The sequence below is a fragment of the Thermothielavioides terrestris genome, chromosome 1, assembly GCF_000226115.1.
Source record: "Thermothielavioides terrestris NRRL 8126 chromosome 1, complete sequence".
NCBI classification, from domain to species: Eukaryota; Fungi; Ascomycota; class Sordariomycetes; order Sordariales; family Chaetomiaceae; genus Thermothielavioides; species Thermothielavioides terrestris.
In genome coordinates, this window is record NC_016457.1 from 6,688,841 (window position 1) to 6,703,054 (window position 14,214).

The 14,214-nt window shown below is 60.7% G+C and overlaps 7 protein-coding genes and 1 non-coding gene across 8 annotated transcripts; 4 read left to right on the top strand and 4 right to left on the bottom strand.

Moving 5' to 3' along the window:
- Positions 1–55: 55 nt before the first annotated feature.
- Positions 56–3,964, bottom strand: THITE_2109549 (uncharacterized protein). Its single transcript, XM_003650227.1, has 3 exons — positions 3,398–3,964; positions 1,854–2,857; positions 56–1,791 (listed from the first exon to the last, which is right to left on the bottom strand). The coding sequence occupies exons 1-3, from the start codon at positions 3,576–3,578 to the stop codon at positions 112–114; spliced, it is 2,865 nt and encodes a 954-aa protein (XP_003650275.1). The 5' UTR covers positions 3,579–3,964; the 3' UTR covers positions 56–111.
- A 602-nt stretch (positions 3,965–4,566) lies between these two features.
- THITE_2109554 (uncharacterized protein) lies at positions 4,567–5,431 on the top strand. The gene is made up of 3 exons (XM_003650228.1): positions 4,567–4,852; positions 4,981–5,181; positions 5,237–5,431. Exons 1-3 carry the CDS (start codon positions 4,784–4,786, stop codon positions 5,411–5,413), a joined length of 447 nt encoding a protein of 148 aa, XP_003650276.1. The 5' UTR covers positions 4,567–4,783; the 3' UTR covers positions 5,414–5,431.
- Position 5,432: 1 nt separating this feature from the next.
- Positions 5,433–7,807, bottom strand: THITE_2109557 (uncharacterized protein). The gene has a single exon (XM_003650229.1). It carries the CDS (start codon positions 7,063–7,065, stop codon positions 5,755–5,757), a length of 1,311 nt encoding a protein of 436 aa, XP_003650277.1. The 5' UTR covers positions 7,066–7,807; the 3' UTR covers positions 5,433–5,754.
- Positions 7,808–7,919: 112 nt separating this feature from the next.
- THITE_2085446 (uncharacterized protein) lies at positions 7,920–8,497 on the top strand (the record flags this gene model as incomplete). The annotated part of the gene is made up of 2 exons (XM_003650230.1): positions 7,920–7,982; positions 8,126–8,497. 2 exons carry the CDS (start codon positions 7,920–7,922, stop codon positions 8,495–8,497), a joined length of 435 nt encoding a protein of 144 aa, XP_003650278.1.
- Positions 8,498–8,879: 382 nt separating this feature from the next.
- THITE_157856 (uncharacterized protein) lies at positions 8,880–9,961 on the top strand (the record flags this gene model as incomplete). The annotated part of the gene is made up of 3 exons (XM_003650231.1): positions 8,880–8,964; positions 9,039–9,145; positions 9,212–9,961. The coding sequence occupies 3 exons, from the start codon at positions 8,880–8,882 to the stop codon at positions 9,959–9,961; spliced, it is 942 nt and encodes a 313-aa protein (XP_003650279.1).
- An 869-nt stretch (positions 9,962–10,830) lies between these two features.
- Positions 10,831–10,922, bottom strand: THITE_t28. Its single transcript has one exon. It is a non-coding gene; the product is annotated as a tRNA-Glu (tRNA).
- Positions 10,923–10,995: 73 nt separating this feature from the next.
- On the bottom strand, positions 10,996–12,491 carry THITE_2109558 (uncharacterized protein). Its single transcript, XM_003650232.1, has 4 exons — positions 12,391–12,491; positions 12,124–12,255; positions 11,851–12,072; positions 10,996–11,761 (listed from the first exon to the last, which is right to left on the bottom strand). Exons 2-4 carry the CDS (start codon positions 12,208–12,210, stop codon positions 11,129–11,131), a joined length of 942 nt encoding a protein of 313 aa, XP_003650280.1. The 5' UTR covers positions 12,211–12,255; positions 12,391–12,491; the 3' UTR covers positions 10,996–11,128.
- A 112-nt stretch (positions 12,492–12,603) lies between these two features.
- THITE_2109559 (uncharacterized protein) lies at positions 12,604–13,979 on the top strand. The gene has a single exon (XM_003650233.1). It carries the CDS (start codon positions 12,674–12,676, stop codon positions 13,652–13,654), a length of 981 nt encoding a protein of 326 aa, XP_003650281.1. The 5' UTR covers positions 12,604–12,673; the 3' UTR covers positions 13,655–13,979.
- The last annotated feature ends 235 nt before the right edge of the window (positions 13,980–14,214 follow it).

The window sequence follows — 14,214 nt, forward strand, 5'->3', positions numbered from 1 at the left end:
GACGAAGAAAGCACTGCGAAAGACTCTTTGCCTGTAGGCCCCTGCTCGACCAACGCGCTGACCATCTCGACGCCAACCACGCGAGCTCGTCGAACCACCCCCCACCCCTAATCAGAGCTTCCGGAAGACGGTACTAAAAATCTCCCTGCTCTTCAACAGATTAAGCACCCGCAACCGCTCGTTATCCAGATGCGCCGCGTCGCTCGCCTGGCCGCACGGCAGGTGCGCCGCGGGGGCGTTGAACTCCTTCTCCAGGAACCGGATCGGCGGGATCGACCCGCCTTCGCGGATATAAAGCGGCTTCCTGGACTTTGGCGCAGCCTCGCCATTCGTCGGGTTCGCCGGCAGCGCAGCAGCCACCGTTCCCTCCCCCTGCCCCTCGCCGTTCGCAGCGCCCTCCTCCTCCGCGGTAGCTGTCGGCTCCCACGCGCGCATGACCGCCTCTTCGAGCGTGCGGAAGATGTAGTTCCCCGGGACGCCGAGCCACGGCTCGGCCTTGTTGTCGATGCGCACGGTCAGCGAGTTCTCGCTGCCGAAGGCGGCGTACTGCTCCTTGAGGAAGGCGCGGAGGGAGTCGATGACCTGCTCGACCTCCTGGCCGGGCACCAGGCGGATGCTGAGGTTGGCGGCCGCGTGGCTGCTGATGAGGCTGCCGTCCGGACCGGACACGTTGAAGCGGTGGATGGTCAGGTTGGGCTCCCGCCAGCGCGCCATGAGGTTGCGTTTGAGGGCTTCGACGGGCCCGTTGGCGGGGTTGCGCCGGATCAGGATGCGCGCGATGTCGTCGTACCGCTGCTCCTCTTCGGCGGTGAGGGGGAGAATGCCGTCGTAGAAGCCCGGGATTTTGACGTGGTTCTTGGCGTCTTTGAGCTTGCTGAGCAGCAGCGTCAAGTCGGACAGCGGCTCCGAGAGCAGGTTGCTGCCGTCGACGCCCGAGTGCAGGTCCGGATACTTCGAGTCGATGCAGACGGTCGCGTGCAGCACGCCGCGCAGGCCATAAGTGAGACAGGGTACCTCGTCGTCGAGCCAGTAGCTGTTGGCGAGGAGGACGTAGTCGATGTGGCCGATCAGATCCTTGTGCTTGCGGATAGTCTCCTGGAACCCGCGCGAGCCGGACTCCTCTTCGCCCTCGATGACAAAGACGATGTCCGAGTCGAGGACTTTGGCCTGGAGGAGATCCGAGACGGCGTAGAGCGCAGCGATTACCGGACCCTTATTGTCGCTAACGCCGCGGCCGTAGAGGTAGCCGTTGCGACCTTCGAGCTTGAACGGGTCGGTCTGCCAGTTGTCGCCCTTCATGTCCGCGGGAACGACGTCGTAATGGCCGTAGAACAGGATGCGCTTCCGCTTCTCGGCAGGCTCGAGCTTGCCGCTGAACTTGGCGAAGACAATCGGGTTGTGCAGCCCGCTCGTGCTAAGCAGCTCCACTTGGGCGCCGAGACGCTTGAAGAGGGAGCCTAAAAACGTAGCGCCCTTGCGGCAATCCTCGGTGAACTCGGGCCGCGAGGAGATGGTCTTGAAGGAGACGAAGTCGCGGAGCGACGCGATCATCATGTTCTCGGATCCGCCGACCTCTTGCTCGGCCTCTGTCGGTATTCCATTAACACGCCAGACACGGACCGTGTTGTCATTTGCTCCCGTGAGGAATAGCTGGTCGCTCCGGTGGACGGTCACCGCTGATGACAGGATCTTGGCGTTGTGGGCTTTCCACCGGTTCAGGCACTGGTACTTCTGGCTGACGTTCTGCGACAAGCCGTGCTTATCCCTGCCGTAGTGCACCGTGCTATGCTTCTAGTCAGAGTTAGCCCCGTTGCCACAGAAGTCAGTGTTGAACGAGGGGGGATGTCTCTCACCGATGCTGACCCTCCCGTCGCCCCGCTCCACAAAAGGCCAAAGCTCATGCGAAGCGTGTTCACATTGCCGTCGTGGGCCTTGATGACGCGCAGCTTCTGCTTGGTGTCGAGATCCCACAGCTCGATGATGCCCTGCAGCTTGCCGGCATAGAGGAAAGAACCGTCTATAGCAATCGACATGACCGAGTCGCTGTCATCCTCGCCCAGACACATCATCTCCTCGATATCGCCAAACACCCCGTCATCGTAGTCGGGCCCGTGGTCGGACAGCCTCCACAGCTTGATGGTGCCGTCTCCGCCGCCCGAGATCAGGACGTCTTCATCCGGGTCGGCCAGAACCGTCGGGCCCTTTGCGACCAGCATGCAAAACACCCAGCCGTAGTGCGCATACTGCCGGATTGCGCCGTCGTCGATCTCCAGCACCGTCGCCGCCTTGGGGATCAGCGCATAGTGTTCCTCCATCCGCCTCGGCGTAGACGTCCCTCCCACCGCGCGCGAATCGAAGAAGCGGTGTTGGCGCTTGTCGGGATGGTTTGCGGAGTCGTAGGGGACCCGCCTCGAAGGGTCCTTCAGGCTGATCCATTGGATGTCCTGGGTCTGCGTGCCGAGGTAGAGCGTTTCCCGCTGGGGCGAGTACGCCACGCTGAAGACATCGCCGACGTCGTACGTGCTGTAGATCTCGTAGAGACGGGTGAGCGTCTTGGGACACCAGACGCCGATGATGGGCTCGCACGCGCTCGAGAACAGGTACTTGTTGTCTTCGGAGAGCAGCAGGCACAGCACGCTGCGCTTGTGTGCCTGGATTGTCTGGACGAACTGGTATGTGCCGAGCGACCACACGACGATCTCGCCCCTGCTGGTGCCGGCAAAAATGTACTTGTCGGAGACGGCGATGGAGAGCACGGAGCCGTCGTGGCGGAGCTCCTGCAGCTGTTCGGGGGCCTGGTCGGGGCAGCCGTCGTCGAGCTCGCGGGCCTGCAGGGCCGTCATGGTCGCGATGCCGCCTGACGTAGCGAGCGACGCCGTTAGCGAAGACCAGGATTCAGAGGAACGGGAGCAAGGGCCTGGTTCATGGCAGGTATTGTGGATGACGAGTGGAAGTCTCGGCCAAACTGCGGGTAACGATCAAAAGCCGATGGCACGATTTGGAGAGTGAACGGGTGCAAGCCACTGAGGCCCCGCGCTAAGCTGGAGCCTCCGCCCTCCAGAGAACCCATCCAGCAGGGATGCAGCTCCCCCGCGTTTTGGGCTTTGGTGGCTTCGGCACGCCAAAAGGCCCGCAGAGATGGCACCCGACGGTTTCCCGGGGAAAGCACCCCACGGGGAACGCCGCTTCCCGTCCCGACTTTTTCAGGCGTGTGGTCGTTTTAGCGTCGAGGCAAGAGTGTGGGCGACATTGATGCTGATTGCTGCACCCCCCTCCGTCGGGTACGACTACCGCCAGGCCGAGACGGGGTCGCTGCGCGGGCGTGGGGGGCTTGCAGGGAAGATTGGGCGAGATCGAGATGGGCAGCCACACCGAAACGGGAAAACATGACACTCACCGGACGTGGGAGCGTGGGGTGGCCGCGTGGTTGCCGCCGCTGCCGCCGCCTCTCTGGCTCTGGAGTCGATCTTCCTGCATCCCTCGCAGCGCCCCTCCCCTCCATCACTGGCTTCGTCGTGCGGATCATGGCTCCAGGGGTCAAAACACGCGCGGAAGACAGGCGTGCCCAGCAGGGCCATGTCTGACGAGCTGTTGCGTCGCTGGCCACCAAACCGCCAGACGAACGTCCGCAGAACCGGACTCGTAGGGCTGGGGCCCTCACGGCTTTGTACCGCACGCTGGCCATGAGCTCCGGAATTTTCCTGTTTGCACGAGGTCTCATCGGATCTGAGGGATGACGCGAGCCCAGGGGTGCTCTGCGCCATTGGACAGAGGCTCATATGCCAGCGCGCACGGGTCGGAAGAAGAAAGACGGACGCATCTCACCGCTCTTACGGGATTTGGCAAACAGAGGCGGAAAGTGACACGGAATGTTGGATCAGCGGAGGAGCGCAGAAGTCGCGTGAGGCGAGGACGCCGCTGTTCATATACCTCATTGGTAGGTCTTCCGAATCGGCGGCGGAGCGGCCGCCACGAAGCCGAGTTCCCAGTTACCCCAAACAAAGCCACTGTTGGGCAGGGGCTGATCGATGCTCCGGCAGGGGTCGAGAAGCCAAACACCCCCTTGTTGGCGGCCGAAGTGGCGGGGCGGGAGCGTGGGGAGCTGGGACAAGACATTGGGAGGTCATAGTGTTCGCTGGTTGTGTGTCTCAAAGGAACACGGCGTGATGATGTGATTCTGTGCCGTGTTCCGTGAAGGTGCACACCGGCATCTACAGCCAACTCGCTGCAGCGCGATTTTGCGCGCACACTGACGGATATATACATACATCACGTGACAAAAACACCGCAAACTGGGCAAGACCCCTACCCAGTAAGCACAGCAAGTTGCCAGCAGATCGAAGCCGCGGAAAAGCGGCTGACATTGAACCCAAGCTCGAGCAAAGTGCTGGACTTGAAAAGGATGATGGCAGCACATGATTGACATTGTGGATTTTCTTATCGGCCCACCCCTAGTGGAGCAACTTCCGCTCTCTCCCTCCCCTGCTACCAAGGCCCACCCGCCTGGGGCGATGGTCTGTGCCCGGATCCCTGTCAGCGCAACAATTTTCTTTGGCATTCTGAAATCATCGGGAAGCGCGGCCGCAACACCACGAGACGACAAGTCCCGCCCACCTCATCGACATCAGTTTGTGAGCGCGCCGAGCCTATCGACCGACGATATTTGAGCGGCGGATTTGATTCGCTGCTCTACTTTCCGCCCTTCCTACAGTTCTCTGACGCGCTGGTCGCAAAACACACCGGGCTGCAACGCCCTGCGGACTTTCCATAACCTCACATCAAAATGGATCACACGCGCGACCCCTGCCCGTGGGTCATCCTCAATGACTTCGGCGGTGCGTTTTGCATGGGCGTACGTACCCTTATTCGATATTCGCCATCCGCTTGTGCCAGTGCTGCGCGAATCGGGCGCACCGGCATCGAGCACCGACTGGGCTGCCGCGATCTTGCAGTTAGTTAACACATGGGCTCCTGCATTAGGCTGTCGGCGGAACGATCTGGCACGGTGTCAAGGGTTTCAGAAACAGCCCATATGGCGAACGGCGGCTAGGCGCCATCACGGCCATCAAGATGCGGGCGCCGGTACTGGGAGGCAATTTCGGCGTCTGGGGCGGCATGTTCAGCACATTCGACTGCGCCGTCAAGGGCATAAGGAAAAAGGAGGACGCCTACAACGCGATTGCACGTAGCCCCACTGTCGGTCACCTACAGACACCCCGATCCTAACTTGTCACAGATTGCTGGCTTTTTCACCGGCGGCTGTCTCGCTATTCGAGGCGGCTACAAGGCAGCCAGAAACGGTGCCATCAGCTGCGCCATCCTACTTGCTGTCATCGAGGGCGTTGGCATCGGGTTCCAGAAGATGTTCGCAGGGCAGACAAAGCTGGAAGTCAGTGTGCCGCAAACGGTGTGAGGGAATCAATGCTGACCCGTCCTCAGGTTCCGCAACCACCTCCATCGAACGAGAAGATGCTCGCATAGAAGCGGCACGATCCGAAACGGTACCTCGACAGACCCAACTCTTCTCTTCCAGCCCCCGAGGCTCGGACATGTATTTTTTGTATGCATTCATGACGGTCAGCATTCTGGTGGCGGCGTTCCCTGTAGCATAGAATCGGTCGGTTACGCGTTGCCACGGAGGCAGGCGAGGAAGGCCAGCCTGCCAGAAACATCTACGGAAATAATATCTCATTTGCAAGTCAAGCGGATTTTTGCGGTGCAGGATCTCGGCGCTCTATTCTCCTTGTTGAGCATCTAACCCAGCTTCTCGCCGCGCCATCGTCGAGGGTCCTCCGGCGTTCCCTCGCCGGCATACGAATCAGGGAGTTCTTGGTCTTCCCGGAATACCCGAGCGAACGCGACGCCGTTGTCATCGACCCACGCTCGAAACATGCCGCCGCAATTATAATCCTGGAGGATTTGGGACCGGGCCTCGACCACGTTGCCCTCGGCGTCTCGCACCACGACGCACTCGATCCCGATCATGCCGCCCTCGCCCTCGCCCGTCCTGCCCCAGCGGTCGCCAGCGCTTCGCTGCAGCTCGCCGCCGGGTCCGGTGACCTTAGACAGCGCCGCGGCGGAAGATTTCGAAGCATAGCGAGCGATGGAGCCGACGGTTCTGGCAGCTGCCGTTCGGAGGAACGAGTCGCCGTTGCCCGTGCCCGAAATAGCAAGGGACCGCGTCGTCACAAGGTCACCTCGTCGACCCACAGGCAGCGGGGTGTACATGCGGGGGGTGGGCACACAATCAGCCAGCCAGCGCCCCAGCACGCCCGAGAGAACCACGGCGGGCCCCGTCCTCCCCCATCCCGCGTCTACGTCGACGCTCTCGATCCACTCTTCAGCCCAAAACCCGGCGCCCACGGTCGGCGTATCGCCGATCCGCCCCGACAGCTTGTTCGTCAGCCCGCCGGTGCTCGTAGCGCAGCACACCACGCCGTCCTCGTCCACCGCCACGGCCCCGACCGTCCCCTGGGGCAGGAACTCGTCCGCGCTCCACGCGGCGAGCCCCCCGCCCTCCTTTTCCCTCTCCAGCCCGCGGACGTGCTCGTCCCACCGGCGCTGCGTGAAGAAGTACGCCGGCTCGACCATCGCCAGCCCGTACTTCTCCGCCAGCTGCTCCGCCGACGCGCCGTGCAGGTGCGTGTGCCCCTGCGCGGAGGGCACATCCAACTCCGCCTCCCCCGCCTCCCCGCCTGCTTCTTCCCCCTCGCCAGCTGCTTGCCCCCCGGCGGTTGCAGCCCGCGCGAACCGCGACCGCGGCCGCAAATCCTGGTCCCCGTGCTCCAGCACCGCGCGCGCCAGCAGCACGGGGTTGCGCACGCGCCGCAGCCCGGACACGCCCACGCCGCGCTTGGCCCGCCCGCGCGACACCATCACCGACGCCTCCAGCTCGTTGGTGCCGTCGCGCGTGAACACGGCGCCGCGGCCGGCGTTGAAGAGAGGGTTGTCCTCCAGCTGGACGACCGCGTGGGTTGCCACTTCCAGCGCGGTGGGGAGGGTGCTCCTCTTGCCGCTGCCGGTTGTGGTGGTGCTGCTGGTGACAGTGGTGGTCGGCGTGGTCATGAAGCTGTGGGTGCGGGATATCTAGGGCAAATGTTAGATGGAGACGGTTTTGTGATGCGGGAGGTTTACAAAAGACACGCACGATTGTGAGGAGGGCGGCGCGGAAGGCGCGGTAGCGGTCCGGGGTCAGCGTCGCGGGCGTGAGGTTGCCCGCGCCGCCGTGGATGATCACGCGAGGCTGCACTCTGGCGGGCGACGGGGGTTGGCGCTTGTATTCCATGGTTTGCGGATGCTTTGAAGTTACTGGATTGTCTTTCGCGTTTTCTTAGTTTAGTTTGGAGTTCAACGCAACACTCGAAACTGGTCGGGGGGGGGCTGGGGATGTTGCAGCGAGCCGGGCGGAACCGGCGATAGGCCGGATGGGCGGGTTGATAAGGAATCCGGGGCCTCCACTTCTGTGCTATCTGCTTCCGGGTTAATCCCGAGGTAGGCAATGGCCGGCCCCGGATGCCCTTTTTCGGCAGGTCAGGGCAGATTGCCATCGGAGGCGGAGGATGCGGACATCCAGAACGGATGAACCAATGATGTTTTGCGCGAAGCGGTAGCGTCATTCAGAAAGGATCGCTGGCTCCCTACTCTAGCTTGTTCGCATCGTGATCCCATGTTTACATACCTGGCCGGAGTTCCAGCAATGGTATAACGGCAACGGCCTGAAGGAATCGACCCCTTCCGCACTTGCCCAGGAATCCGACTCCTTCTGCCTCGCTTCAATTACGCCGCTGATTCCTTACATTGATGTCCAATTGGGCCCCGGACCCGAAGAGGTTTATGTGATTCCAATCCTCGGCCAACCATGCTGCGCCGTCTGTTTCGCAGAGTCCTTCCCGGAAGAGGGAAAGCGGTTCGGGAGCAAGATGAAGGTAGCTAGGTACCAGGTAGTCTTCGCTGGATTCTTCTTCTTCTACCTCAATGTCAAGGTGGGTTTTTGACTCCAATTTGCGCAACGACCGTCCCGGAGAGCTGGCTGGGTACAGGCGCACACCCAACCTTCGAGACACCCCTGAGCATCCGCACTCATCCTCCACCTAGTCCCCCTTGCTTCCATCACCCATTTCAATAGCCAAACCCACCAGCCGCAGCAACCCCCAACTCCCCTTCCTACCTTTCCCAACCCGACATCACCATCCCCATCTCCCGCTCCTCCTCCATCCCAATCGACAACACCCTCCCCTCAGGCACGAACCTCATCCCACCAACGCAGGCCGTCAACCGCCTCGGGTTCCACGGCATGGTGCGCGACTCGCTGGCTCGGCTCACGGCCGATCCGCTCCGCGTGGGCCTGCACCTGAACGCCGGCCGGCCGGTCGCGCATCCAAGGCAGTTCGTCCCCTGGCTGGCGGGACAGTGGGAGGATGCGAGCTTTTGGTTTGGTGGGACGGCGTTGTGCGAGGTGGATAGCGGGAGCGGCGGTCGGGGTCGGGGACAGCTTTGATGGTCGCTTTGGCGCCAGATTCTTTAAGGCGGGATGGGTGGGAAGGGTGGGTTGGGTAGGAGAGGGGGAGATGGGCAAGGGCATGGGTATGCGGGGGTTGTTCAATGGGGGGTGCTCGGGGTGAGAAGGGGGCGGAGTGAGGAGCCCATGTACTCTCAACCATCCTACGAAAGGCCGTTTTCTTAGCTCCCTTCGTAGCTTCCTTCAAAGCACCGCCAAGTGTGCTACTGCACCTGGCGCGCTCACGCGACTCTCGCCTGGCACTGCTACTTTGGATAAGGCACACTGGAAAGATGGCAGTGCGGGAAGTTGCCACTCATGAAATGGAAGTGGTCGGCATGTGCTTCCTTCTTCTCTGTCTCGACTGGAGAACAACGCAAACATGTCTGGTGTCGAACTGGTCCGATTGTTCACGCCATCCTGTCGCGTCAACATCAGCGCCCACAGCATCAATACTCATCACACCCGTAGCCCATCCCAGCCAGCCATTTTCGACTGTGGCCTTTCCAGTCTTCGTTTCGTCACTGCGACATCCCAACAGCCCGGACTCTGAATGAGCCGGCAGTTGCTGCTACCATGGACCCGGGCCAAATGGAACTCGTCGTCGATGGAGTCAGGATCGATGAGCCAAACGGACACGCGATCCCGGTGAGCGCAGCAGCGGTGTTGCCTTATCTCTTGACAACGGTCTTTTGCTGACTGACTCTGCGCTAGAACGTGCCGGTCCATCTCTCGACCGCCGGCGAACAGCCTGCGGGACTGCAACACGCTGCAGAACCTCAACGCGCTGCGCAATGGCAACTGGCCGCGCAACGGCGACACGACGCGGAAGAGCTAGGCGACGAGGAAGAGGAAGACGACGATGAAAAATGGCCGTACTGGAAGCTAGAGCAGCAGTACGACTACTCCTTGGAGCAATTGATGGAGAAAAAACAGGACCTCGCCATCGCGCACGAGGAGCTGGAGATGGTCAAGGACAGACTGGCCGAGGCCCGGCGAGAGCTGCGGGAGCTCAAGGGCGAGCCGGAGCCCGACGAACAGCCGTTCGAAGAATCCGATCCTAGCACCCCGTCATCGCCGATGGACCCGCGGTTGCGGCGCGCCCACGCAATTTTGCGCGACAAGCGGATGCAACTGGGTTGGGCGAGGGACCGGCTGGACGTCGCGTGGTGCGAGCTCAAGCCGGCCCTGGAAAAGCTCGCGGCGCTCAAGCAGGAGCTCAAAGAAGCACGCGAGCAGGGGAGCCGGATCGAGGCACTCCAGGAGGAGGCCGAGGAAAGGGCCGCGGACCTGCAACAGCAGGTCACTGACTTGACGACCGAGCTGGAGCGGGCGCGGGGCGAGGTGCGGGCGTGTAATGAGGACTTGAGGGACACGGCGTTGGAACTGATCAAGACCAAGGAGGAACTGGAGGCGGCGAACCGGAAGATTAAGGCTATGGAAAGTGGTAACACTAGTAAGTAGGGGGGTGGGAAACTCGGATGACGGGGCCGGGCCGGGGCACAGCGACGGGTGTGGTGTGAGCCAGCGGAAAATCGTTAGGAAAAGAAGATTAGTTGAATAACGAAACTTCCAGCGTGTTGTTCCCTTATTACAAGGCTCCGAACAATTCAACTCTATTCAATTCAACCCAATCCAATCCAACGCAATTCAACGCAATTTGGCCCTGTTGTCAATCAATCTGGGCCCTGGAATTGACTTGGTTCGAATTGATTCGATTGCCAAGACCACATACTAGCGAGCGCCTCTCGAGACCCTGCCCAACCCAACCTAGCCAGCCACCACAGCCACCACAGCCACCACCAACTTCCCTGCTTTTTTCCCACTCTCTTGGTCTGGCATACAAACGGAGCAGTCACAGAGTCATCAAGCATATTGACTTTAACTGTGCCAACCGAAAAGAGCCGGAAAAAAAGGTAGGTTGCTGTCAGGGTTAGGGATATATATGGCGATTGACGAGAATTGACAACGAATTGATCAAGTTCAATCAAGTCAATCACCGCCACGGTCTAGGCAATTCAATCCAATTCGAGCCTCATACTTGAATTGATTGAGTTGTTCGGAGCCTTGCCTTATTATATTCAAGTGTTGTGTTTGATAATGGTTCAGTTTCTCAATCCTTCCCCCCTAGTCCGGATACAAAGGACAGGCAACCTGCTCCTTCGACCTTCAACCTTTGACCCCTTTGCGATCTCGAGCTTTTCCGTCCCAAAACTGCCAGCACAGCGACCTCCGCCATTTTGCTCTGTTCTGTCACCACTGGCCGGAGCCTGGTCCAGCTGCGTCGGTGTCGACCCTAACCCTGATCAGGGCCGCGAAGGGGAAAAAAGTGACTCGGATACCGGGAGTCGAACCCGGGGCTGTTGAGAGAGCAGTCACTCCTGAGGAGTGAGAGTCAACGATGTTACCGCTACACCATACCCGATTAGTCGAGTGTGGTTCCGACCAGTTGTTGCGTGATGCAACGGACCAGCACCTTTTATTCCGGCTCTTGGAACCGGGATTGCATAGGAGAAAACAGCACTAGAGCCGGGGTTCGGAAGCGTCACAAGTAGGAGTGCAGTGCCCGGGATGCCATATGTAACACCAGTTACCGTGTCAAGCAACGCAGATGTATCCTCTATCCCGAGTCTAAGCGCTGCCCTCTCCGTCAACAAGAGCCTCAGCCTTGACCAGGACCGGCACAACAGCCCCCGGCGAGACCCTCACCACCGGGTGCCCAATCGCCTCATAGAGCGCGTGGATCGTGCCCGAGTGGGCGGTCACCGAGACGATGGACGCGCTGTCATTCGCAAAGAGATCCTCCAGAAAGCCTTCCGCCCTGACGGCGTGCTCCGCCAGCGTCTCCCGGACATCCGGCCGCCACAGCTCGTCATGCTCCGCAAAACCCGCCTCGATGGCGAAGCCCGGGTGGTGGTCCCGGATCCACGTGCGCGTGCGCCGCCGGTCGCACGTGTGCACGCCCAGCCGCTCGCGCAGAAGCTCCTTGACGACGGGCCGGAAGGGCGGCACCGCCACGGCCGGCTCGTCCCCCTCCGCCGTCTCCGGTGGCGGCGGCGTCAGCCCGGTGAACGCCTTCTCGCACGTCTCGAGGCAGCGGGCCAGCGGGCTCGCGTAGTGCCGCGTCGGCAGCGGCAGTTTCTGGGTCGCGGCTGCGTCCTCCCAGAAGGCCTTCATGGCGAGGGCCTGGCTTGTGCCGCGCTCGGTCAAGTGGGCGTCGAACCAGGTGGTCTTGCCGTCGCCGTCTAGCTTCGCCCAGTATGCCTGCCGGCGGCGAGGAGAAGGAGCATCAGCGGCTTGGCAGCGGGGACGCGGGCAGGGGTGAGGGATGGAATTGAGGAGTGCCTGCCTACCTCCCACGCGGCGGTCCCGACTTCGGCCTCCTTCACGTTGTGGTAGCCCTCGCCGTGGCGGGCGGCGTAGAGGAGCTTGTACACGGTCCTGCCGCCGCCGACGCGGTTGAGATGGTCCAGGTAGTACGCGAAGCGCTCCCAGGCGTGCCTCTCCCGCCGCGGGTCGAATGCATCGTCTGTTTCGTAGGACCGGTCAAGCAAGCCCAGCCCGGGTAGCGTTGTCTTGTGTGCGGTCAGGGGGTGCGACCGAGATTCCAGGGGGCCGGTGCTTACCGCGTCTGAAGGAGGACTTGCGGGTCTGTCCTGCTCGAAGAAGCCGAGGACAGCCGTAAAGCGAAACTTTGGTGCTTTTACTGTCATAGTACTCGGTAGCCTGAGATTGCTCTGTGAGATCGACGGTAGCCCCTGATTGCGGTTATGTCAGTGCCTCTGGTCCTTGAGGTATTTAGCGAACCGTCACTCCGGCTGTGAGGCGCATATATAACACGCGCGAGGGAGAAATGGCCAGGAAATTGGGTTCAGAACAACAAACCGACATACGAATATCTCTGACTACTTTCGTAAGCTACAAAACTGGCTCGATGTGGTCGTCGAGCGTATCTGCTGGCGTGGTGGTGATTGTGCTTGTCAGTCTGGCCCGGGGCTCTCCTGCAGCCCCCCCGGATGAGTGCCAAGACGCCAACAAAACGCACTGCAGCGGGATATCCACGTGGGCGCTGTGGCACTGGCACTGGCCCAAATCTAGCGGCCACACGCGAATCTCACCACGACCTAGGATGGCTGTGATTCTCTTTACTACGCCAAACATGAATGCCGGACCATCATGGCCAGTCTGGCCGGCACCGGATACCCGCCAACTCCAGTTATCGGAGAGGACCAATCTTTTTCAGCACCCCAAACAGCGACACATCCAGATCACGGCGATAACGATGACTCCATTTCGGCTAGCGAGTTCAACCGCCGCCTCCGGAGAATGTACCGGGAGAGAATGCTAGCCAAGGGGATAAGGGTCCCGGACTCACCGCCTCCGCCACCAAAGGGATCCATCCACCCTCTGGCGCAATCGCTACTGGACGCAGGCGGCACAGTCATCTATGAAAAGTTGACCTGCTGCCTCATTAAGCATGTGTGCGGCACTCGGGTGACCAAGTTCCGGAGCCTAGGATTCCGTCGTGCCGAGGCCGAAGCGATGCGCTTTGTTTCTGCACACACCTCCATCCCCATACCCCGCGTATACGACGTCGGGGAGCGCCATCTTACTATGGAATTCATCGAGGGCGAAACCCTCGCCACGGCGTGGGACAAACTCTCAGCCGAGGACAGACTCCTAGTAACCCGCCAACTCAGGGATTACGTCGGCCAGCTCCGCACTTTCAAGAGCCCAGACGGTCTCATCTGCTCCTTCGACGGGGGACCGGCTGTCGACGCCCGTCGCCTGTGCCACGTCGAAGGCGGGCCGTTCGCCACCGAGGCGGCGTACAACGATTTCTTGGTGTCGGACCTTCTCGGCAAGCACGCGAGCATCCGCGACATGATCCGCTCGCAGATGCGTACGGACCACGAGATCGTGCTGTCTCACGGCGACCTGCACGACATCAACATCATGGTCCGGCCGGGGGCTGGCGTCGTGGCCATCGTCGACTGGGAGCTGGCTGGGTACTACCCGGAGTATGTTGACCTGGTCAGGCTCTTCCGCTCGTCCTGGTTGTGTGGCTACTACGATGAGCTCCTCAACATCTTTCCGCGGCGCTACGACGCCGAGTTCGTTGTCGACCAGACCATCACACACTGGAGCGCGCGTTGATGGTTTGCCGCGCTTGAGGAGGAGCGTTCAGATGCTGAGTGGTTTAGGTCGGAGGTATCATTCGGTATATGGCACAACACACGTCTCTTCCGTCGATGAAAGGAGCTGGCTGGACCTGGGGTATGAGCAGTAACGCTTGGACGGAGGAAGGCAGAATTTGCGACCAAGCTTCAGCGCACAGGCAGAGCAGTAGTCGCCTACCATCATGGCAAGCTATGAAGTGTTTTCGGAGAGGACATCCTAATTCGCCGCTCTGGTTTTGAGCCTTGAGTTGCTCCAATAGATCATTTCAAGAAGAACGAAAATAGCCAAGCCCGTCTCTAAAACGGTGACCCGCGCACTATGGTATACATCCCTGTGTCTATGGTAGCCAGTACCTGTTTATTTAGCAAAAGCAGTGTCAACATCGATCTTGGCCGGTTTGACGGCAACCGACACACTGTCACCGGGAGGAGCGCCAGCAAGCCGGACCCGATATTGGCTCAATAGTTGGAGTCAGCACATACTGTTGTCTTGTGGACGCCCATAGAACTCTACTCTACGTCTAGTTGCAGGATGAA